Source organism: Orycteropus afer, unplaced genomic scaffold (genome assembly GCF_000298275.1).
Source record: "Orycteropus afer afer isolate SDZICR_OR568_19922 unplaced genomic scaffold, OryAfe1.0 scaffold00041, whole genome shotgun sequence".
Classification (NCBI taxonomy): domain Eukaryota; kingdom Metazoa; phylum Chordata; class Mammalia; order Tubulidentata; family Orycteropodidae; genus Orycteropus; species Orycteropus afer.
In genome coordinates this window covers 7,066,531-7,075,706 of record NW_006921628.1, presented here as the reverse complement: position 1 = coordinate 7,075,706, position 9,176 = coordinate 7,066,531, and the positions used below count along the sequence as shown (strand labels likewise).

Below are 9,176 nucleotides of genomic sequence, written 5' to 3'. Positions count from 1 at the left end.
TTTGTAGTTGTCCTCTCTTGCCAATTGATGTCTCTGGTTCCCTGTTTACAATTTTATAAGCTCATTTTACTTTGGCTGTGTCCATAGCTGTGGTTTCTGGGTTATGTCATCTTGTGTATTAATGGTCAGTTGATATTTGCTATTTTTGGTTCCCTGTTCAAAGGACTCCCTTTAGTATCTCTTGTAAGGTTGGTCTGGTTTTAACAAATTCTCTTAGTTTCTGCTTGTCTGGAAATCTCCTAATTTCACCATCATATTTGAGGGACAATTTTGCTGAGTATACAATTCTTGGTTGAAACTTTTTCTCTTTCAGGGTTTTATATATACCTCCCATTGCCTTCTCGCTTGAATGGTTTCTCCTGAGAAAACAGAGCTTGATCTTACTGGCTGAACTTTGTAAATAACTTTTTGTTTTTCCCATGCTGCTTTCAGGATTCTGTCTTTGACTTTGGTTTTGATGAGTTTGATGATGATGTGTCTTGGTGATTTTCTTTTGGGGTCTATCCTGTTTGGGTTTCATTGGACTTCCTGAATGGATATATTCTCATCTTTCATCATATCAGGTTAGTTCTCCTCCAACAAATCTTGGACAATTTCCTCAGTAGTTTTATTTTTCTCTTCCTGTTCTGGAATTCCAGTGACACATAACTTACTCCTTTTGATGGTATCGCACATGAACCTTAGACTTTCTTCATTTTGTTTTGATTTTTTTTCTGATTGATCCCTTTCCAAAGAAATATTCAGGTATTTGTCTTCAATCTCATTAATTCTGTCTTCCATCGCATTGATTCTACTCTTTTACCCTTGTTGTTGTTGTTGTTGTTATGTGCCGTCGAGTCAGCCAATTTAGTATTAATCTTCTGGATTTATGTCTGTAGATTTAGAATCATTTCTAATTTTTCATTTATTTTGTCATTTTGTTCTTGCATTTTTTCCCAACATTCTTCTATGGTTTTTTCCTGTGTTTTCTTTGGTCTGTCTCTCAATCCTTTGAAGGTACCTAAAGATAATTCTTTTGAATTCCTTATCAGAGAGTTCCAGTGCTGCTTCTTCCTCAGGGATCAGTTCTGGGTCTGTATCCTGCTCTCTTGTTTCTACCACTTTATCCTGCTTCTTTGTGTAGACTGTGATGGTCTGTTGTCTCTCAGACATCGTGGTGGTGTTGTATTTAGATCTCTGTTAACTGTTTGTGAAGAGCAGCCAAGGGTGATTCAGGCTCTTGTTGGTGGTTTTTTATTGTTGGCCCATTGGTGGAGAAGGAGGTAGTGGCTCTTGCTCAGTAAGTGAAGTTGTAGGAGGTGTGGGTGTAGTTGTGTCTTATAGAGACTGTTGCTGTCTCCCACTCAATTAGACAAAAATTATAGTTAAATAATGATCAAAAAACTAAAAGCACATGGACATAAAACACACCAAGTAAACACACAGGAACAGTAACCAAAAAAATAAAAAAGGGAAAAAGAAGAAGAAAAAGCAAGAAAACCTGCAATATCTGGGCTTAGGGCACTAAGAGAAAAAGGGTAGAGAAGGAGAATAATGGAGAAAAAAATGGGAAAAAATGCAAAAAATAAAACAAGGAATGGGATTAACTATGAGAAAAAAGGGGGAAAAATAAATTAGAAAAAAATTTTTTTTTTTAAACTCAGAACAGGGAAAAGAAAAAGAAACCTGTACTAGTACCTGGGAGGGGAAGACTAAAGAATAATAGTAAAAAGGACAAAAGTATTAGTAGTTTTAAAACAGATAAATATAAGAAAACTAAACACCAGAAAAAGAAGAAAAATAAAAGATCAGTGGAGGACTGGGCAGGGCTCCCAGGCTCCATCTGAATACGCAGACTAGGATGGAGTTCTTGTGGGCCCAGAAGGTGGGTGGGAGTGGGGGATGGCTGCACCTCCGTTCACCAAGTGGTTGTGGGGTATAAGAGTAACAAGAGGAATGTCGCATCTTTTCAGTCCTGCAGGTACAGTGTCCTTGGGGTTGCTGGCAAGCAGAACGTGTTCTTAAGTCCCTGGAATCTGGGAGAGCGCTGTCTCTTTAAATATCCAAAATGGTCAAGCCGCTTGTGAACATTGAAAATGGCGGCGCCCTCTGGACAGGCAAAAATCCACAGCTCAGCCCACCTTTCTGTTCGCCTTCTCCGTTTATTCCCCAGCCACCAGAGCAGTCCTCCGTGCCGTCCCTGGCTAACAGGGCTGATTTTTAGGTTAATTCTTAGGTCCTACCAGCACTTGGGAATCTCCAAGCTGTCTGTGCCATCAGGATCACTCAGGATTGCTGCCAGACTGCAACTCTGTCTCCTTTTTTGGTATTTTCATGCAAATTCTTCTGCTAGTTGGGGTTTAGTCCACTTCTATATCCTTCCCTTCAAGGCTCAGGGGTCCAGGATTATCTTCTGTGTCTGTGTTAATTGGTTTCCCTTTTCTTTGTTGAAGAGGGTCTGTGCAGTCTTTCTGCCTATTCCGCCATCTTACCGGAACTCCCCATTTACTCTTCCACAGCAATGTTTACTCATACTTTTGCTCACATTTTTCGATCATTGCTAATCTAATAGGTGAAAAATGGCACTTAAACATAGTTATAATTTGTATTTTCCTTTTTATGACTGCTAAAGGGGCAAGGAGACAGTATCTTCTGACTTCTAACTGCACAAGAGGAAGACAGAATCACGATCAGCAGCCCAACACCTATTCTTATGAGGCTAGACATGCCACCACCCTCCAGCCCTCTTACTAACCTTGACACCAACCATACTTTTGTGGCACCCACCACCTCTCTGCTGGGCTCGATAATTTGCTGCAGTGGCCACCTAGAACTCATGGGTTATAGGGTTTCTTAAGGAAGCAACAGGCTGAAAGTCAATTTCAGGAATACACTCAGTCTCTTACAGCTGGCCGTCTCACTCAGCAGCCAGCAGTCTCTCTCAGCAGCCACCATCTCTCTCAGTCTCTCAGTAGCATATCTCTCTCTCTCTCAGTAGTGTGTCTCTCTTGCATCTCTCTCTCAGCAGCACCTCTTTTTCAGCAGTGCATCTCTCTCAGCTGGCAGGCAGAAAGATTCCTTCTGCCTTTAGGAGTGCTCAGTTTTAGCCTGGCGGAGTGGCAAAACTAACCAATCCCAACATCAGAATTCTACACACCTGAGAGAGAGCAAACTTTGAATATTTTCCAGAAGATTGCTTCCTGCTGCTCCAGTAGAAATACACAAGGTGGATAACTTTAACAATCAGCTACTCAGTTACTCCTGGCAAAGTGGAAGTTACAAAGACCATGGCTAGAAAAGCCATACCATGTAATTTATTACACAGTAATGTCTAAGCTCCTATAATCCAAAACCAAGCCCACTGCTATCAAGTTGATTCCAACTCATCAACCCCTGTTGGGTTTCTGAGGCTGTAAATCTTTACATAAGTAGATTGCCTTTTCTTCCTCCTGTTCAGCAGCTGGTTGGTTTGAACTGCTGACCTTCTGGTGAGCACCCTAACCCATTATGCTAACAGAGCTCCTTATGCTGTTGTAACAGTGACCTACAGTACAGTGGCTGTTAACTGCAGAGGCAAATGATTGAGGGCTGGCAGGGCAGCTCTGTTCTTGAGATCAGGCAGAGATTCAGGTTCCTTTTCTTATGTTAGAGAAGTCCCTCAGAGTGTGGCCTCACAAGCTAGCTGGCTCATGAGCACCACATTTGTTGAAGAGAGAAAGATAATATTGAAGGAAAGCAATTTCCTTTTAAAAGTATGATCTGGAATTTCCATATATAATTTATATTTTAGGAGCTCTGGTAGTGTATTGTCTAAGGCATTTGACTCTAACCATAAGTCTGGCAGTTCAAACCCACCAGCCACTCACTCTTCAGAAGGAAGGGTAGTGATACTGCCTCAGAAACCCAAGCAGGGGTCGCTATGAGTTGGGTCTGACTCAACGGCACGTAACAACAACAACAATTTGTACTTTTAACCCTCTGATCACAACTTGGTCACATGACCACCTCTAGGTGTAAGAAAGGTTAGGAAATCTTTGGGTGCTGTTACCGAAAAGAGATGGAGGAGGACAGTTTGCAATTTCTGCTATAGTGAATAAGATGGGGCATCTTTTCATATGTTTAAGAGCTATTTGTATTTCATTTTCTGTAAACTGTTTATCTCCTTTGCCAACTTTTCTTTTTGATTCTTGAATTTTTCCTGTTAATTTGTTGGAGCGTTTCTTATATTAAGGAAATTCGTGCTTTGTCTATGATATGTTTCATGCTTTTCTTAGCCAATAGACTTATTTTGCTCTTTGTTGGTTTTTAATAACAGTCAAAGCTGTTACATGGAGTAAAAATTACTCTAAAGGTCATTATTTTCTGCCTTCCACAGATTACCCCAGCTATAACAAATTATGTAACTGACAAACTTGGGAAAAAGTTTGTAGAGCCTCCACCATTTGACTTGGCAAAGAGTTACTTGGATTCAAATTGTACTATCCCCTTAGTCTTTGTGCTGTCTCCAGGAGCAGATCCCATGGCTAGTAAGTGAATATATACTGTAAACTTTTAAGGAATTATAAATAAGATATCTTGCTCAATGCACATATCTTCTATGGTTGTACATTAGCTAATGAATCTAGTTTTTACAGAGAAAGGTAACTATAATTTTTTACAATTAAATCCTTGAACACTAAAATCATTAGACATATTTGGTAATTTTAGAATTAGTAGTGAGACGATTTTTTGTGCCCATTTTAGGCCTGCTGAAATTTGCAAATGATAAAGCTATGTCCGGAAACAAATTTCAAGCTATTTCACTGGGACAGGGACAAGGACCAGTTGCAACAAAAATGATTAAAGCAGCATTGGAAGAGGGAACTTGGGTTTGCCTACAGAATTGTCACCTTGCTGTCTCTTGGATGCCCATGTTGGAAAAAATATGTGAAGATCTTACTCCTGAAATCTGTAACTCTTCCTTTAGGCTTTGGCTCACAAGTTATCCATCCCCTAAAGTATGTTTATTTACATGGAATTCAGTACATTTATTAAGTTATCTGTTACATTGTATATCTTAAGCTTTAACTAGGGAACCTTACAAGATTTTAAAAAATGTTTTTGAAGTCCTCCATTGTACCTGTTTTGTAATCTACTAATTTATGTATTTTGGGGGCTCAAGCTTGCTACCTTGCATAATGCTCTTCATTTATTTTGTCTTAGTTTCCAGTAACAATTCTACAGAATGGAGTGAAAATGACAAATGAACCTCCCACAGGTCTTCGGCTAAATCTCCTTCAATCATATCTCACTGATCCAGTTTCTGATGAAGAGTTTTTCAAGGGATGCCCAGGAAAGGAATTGGTAATTGAGAATTTTTTTAATGTGTTTCTATACTGAAAAAATATGGAAATACAAACTTTTTAAAAAGTAGTATTTAAAACTTTAGACATGTCCTAAAAAGAAAGAAAATTTAATTATCTTGTTCACCATTTTATTCTCAATATTTTGTGTTCTGCTTTCCACACACGAGACATTTGAATAAATTTTGTTGAATTAATGAATATATCTTAATTTGTAAAGCAAAACCCAACAATATTTTTTATTAAGACCCAAGAACAGAAATATATTTGCACATCATTCATTCTTTCTTTCAACAAATACGTGTTAGGCACCCTCCTACGACTAGATATAAAGCAACTAGAACAAAACAGACCAAAAAACAAACAAAAAACCTGTCTTCATGGAACTTAAATTGTAGTAGTAATGATTTAACATATTAATCATGTTTTTCAGTGAACCTATCTAAAGCAGTTTTGCACATGGAATTGGAGACTTTAGGTTATGGGGGACTTTTCATTGCCCAAATTCTTACCAGTTGAGAAAAATGAAAAAGAATAGGCAGATGAAAATTAAAAATATAACGTTAATTACTGATATAGGCTAGATTAGAAAGTATAACTTTTATCTGTGAACAAACGGGCTTCTTATTACTAAACTCCAGAATTAAGCAGATTTGTCCACCCAGAGGAACAGAGAAAAACTCAACCTACAGGGCTCACTTCTAAGAGAGAAAAGGGAGAAGCTGAGACAAGCATATTTGGTTAATTTTTCCAAAATTTACCAATCATATAGGTCACTCCTCCTACTTGCAGCAAGTTAGTTAGTGTAAAGATGGAGAAAAACCAGGAGTGTTACATCGTTAGCTCCACCACATGCAAGGAAACATCAGTTCTGAGGGGAAAGCGTTCCCCCACCCCCACTCCACATCCTTCTCTCGGCCCTTGCCCCTGCCCCAACACATGCTATTTATCATACTTGCTTGTTTGAGCTAGGAAAAGAATAATACTGAAAGTAAAATAAAGGATTGAATTTTTTGGAAGGTAGTTGATTTTTCTCTGCTTAATCATACTTTCTGTGTACCTCCAGGTCTGAGCAATATTTTTGTTCGTAACTCTAGGAGAATGGGGAATGTCTGGTGGTAGCAGAAAAGAGCGCTTAGTAGAATGAAGAAGGTGTTAGGGTGTTTGATCCCATTCCACTACCTAGAGTTTGAGCTCTTGAAATTAGAGGGCCAGAAACAGAAGGGGAGCTTGAAAGATTCTAAACACAAACAGAGCTGCTTTGGGGCTCAGGTGTTCGAAATAAACACTGGCAGTGAATTGGAGAGGAAGCACTCATCCCTGCAGCAGAACATGTAGCAAGTCATGTTGACGCTCCAAGTATTGGGATCTGTGGAACGTCCAAAGTCAACAACCTTGCCATATACCATTGTTTTCCTGATGACCAGTAACAATAGGTAACCAATCAACTTCTAAGGTAGTGAAAACAGTTGGGAGCTAGGGTAAGAGAAGAAAAAAGAATGTAAATGCCCTGTGACAGTAGTTCTCAAACTTTAGTGTGCATCAGAGTCACCTGGAGGGCTTGTTAAAACACACGTTGCTGCTTAGCAAAGGTTGGGCAATCTACTTCACGTTCCGTAGTGATACTGACTCTGAAACCCAAGGAGGGGTCGCTATGGGTTGGATCCGACTCCACGGCAATGGTTGCAATTTTTTGTTTGTTTGTTTTTTGCTGCTTAGCACCCCCCAGAGTTTCTGATTTGGTAGGTCTAGGGTGAGGCTAAGGAGCTCTGGTGGTACAGTGGTTAAAACATTCGACTGCTAACCAAAAGGTAGGTAGTTCTAACCCACCAGCCGCTCCATGGGCGAAATATGGAGGTAGTCTGTTTCTGTAAAGATTTACACCCTTGGAAACCCTTTGGGCATTTCTTCCCTGTCCTATAGGACCACTCTGTGTGAGAATCCACTCAATGGCAAAGGGTTAGGGGTGTGGTTTAAGAATTTACATTTCTAACAAGTTCCCAGGTGGTGCTTGTCCAGGGATCACACTTTGAGAAACATTGCCCTATGAGTTCTCCGGGTGACTGGTTTGTAGGCACTCCGCTGGAGCTTCTCAGAAGTAGCTGTAAGGCCCTTTGAGAAGGCAATTTCTGTCCATTGGGCCAGCAATAATTTTAACTGTCATTATTTGGCCATTAATGTAAATATGATCTTTATGTCACCGGCTTTTTTACATCTTGGGTATTTGAGTTACCTAGCAATGATACTAGTTATTTGTGAGTTTAAATGTCTGTCTCTTGTATTTAATTGTATTCTCTGTAAGGGCAGGAATGCATTTCTCTATTTTCCAATTATTCATTTACTCAATGTTTATTGAACACCTACTGGGTGCAAAGCACTCTTTTAGGAACTGGCAATATGTCAATTAAAAAAAATACATGTATGTATTAAAAAACATAAAGATCTTGTAAATGGAGCTTAGATTCTAATTGAGCAAAACCCATGCAAGATGAATTCAATCACGATGCCAATAAACCTGAGGGGCTTGTTAAAAATATCAGTGTTCTACTCCTGGAGATTCTGATTCCCTAGATCTGAAGTAGAACGCACAAAATCACTGCCGCTGAGTCGAATCCGACTCATAGTGAGCCCTCCTTGGGTTTCCGAAGTGGTATCACTATGGAAGTAGATTGCCCAATCTTCCTTCCAAGGAGTGGCTGGTGGGTTTGAACCACCAGCCTTCTGGTTAGCAGCCCAATGCCTTAGGCACTATGCTACCAGAGCTGCTGAAGTGGAACTCAAGAACTAGTATAAATAAGTAATTACAAAGGAGATTAACATGCTCAACTAGGTTGAGAACCACTGCTCTATTCTGCTCTCAATAGCCATGATAGAATTATGAACTATGAGAGAATAGAGAGAAAAGAAAGGAGAGGAAAGGAACACACATTTCTTGAGCACCAGTGCATCCTAAGTAATTTAAATATATAAACCTCCAACGACACTATAATATAGATCATATTACCTATATCCCTGTTTTTTAAGTAAGGAAACTAAAGCTTGGATAAATTGAGGAGATTATCAAGGTCATACAGCTCATAAGTATTTAAGGTAAGATTTGGAGCCCAGGTCATTCTGATTCTTCTCCTGTGGGTGTGATAGGCTGAGTTGAGGAAACCTTCATGATGGAAGAAGCATTTGAAGTAGGCGTTGTTGTTGTTGTTGTTATGTGCCATCGAGTCGGACCCGACTCATAGTGACCCCTCCTTGGGTTTCTGAGGCAGTATCACTATGGAAGTAGATTGCCCCATCTTCCTTCCAAGGAGTGACTGGTGGGTTTGAACCGCCAGCCTTCTGATTAGCAGTCAAGTGCCTTAGGCACTATGCTATCAGAGCTCCCGAGGTAAGCATAAGAAGTACATTTATTTAAAGGGACAGAATTATGACAAGGTTATGGAAAGAGCAGAAAAGAACTCACTTTGGCCAAGTGATAGGGAGTAGGGGTAGGAAGGAATATCAGGGCAAGGTTGTGAAAGCCTTCTTTTTCCGTGCTAAGGATTCTGGATGAGTCAACACAAACCAGCACTGTATCATAGAAAACAAACCAAAATACATACCCCATTGGTGGTGAGTCAGTAATACCATCTTTAGTTACACAAGGCTTTTGGAGGAACCCAATCTACATAAAGGACTAAGGACAGAAACAACACAACCATTCAGTTTTTCAAAACATTTAGGAGTAGTCCCTGCCTTAAAAAACCCATTATGGGAAAAGACGCAGGAAATGTGTGTAAATTGGATTATTGCTCTCAGTGCCACAGGTTTCTTTTTCCTATTAAATGTTTTACCACAGCATTAATCTGTTGTTGTGGTGGT

At 39.7% G+C, this 9,176-nt stretch overlaps 1 protein-coding gene across 1 annotated transcript in view; it reads left to right on the top strand.

Moving 5' to 3' along the window:
* DNAH12 (dynein axonemal heavy chain 12) overlaps positions 1 to 9,176 on the top strand; it is a 313,213-nt gene that overhangs the window by 273,304 nt on the left and 30,733 nt on the right. Inside the window, exons 62-64 of the mRNA XM_042780465.1 lie at positions 4,355 to 4,505; positions 4,723 to 4,976; positions 5,182 to 5,322. Of these exons, the coding sequence (XP_042636399.1) occupies positions 4,355 to 4,505; positions 4,723 to 4,976; positions 5,182 to 5,322 (546 nt within the window). The remainder of the gene's footprint in view (positions 1 to 4,354; positions 4,506 to 4,722; positions 4,977 to 5,181; positions 5,323 to 9,176) is intronic.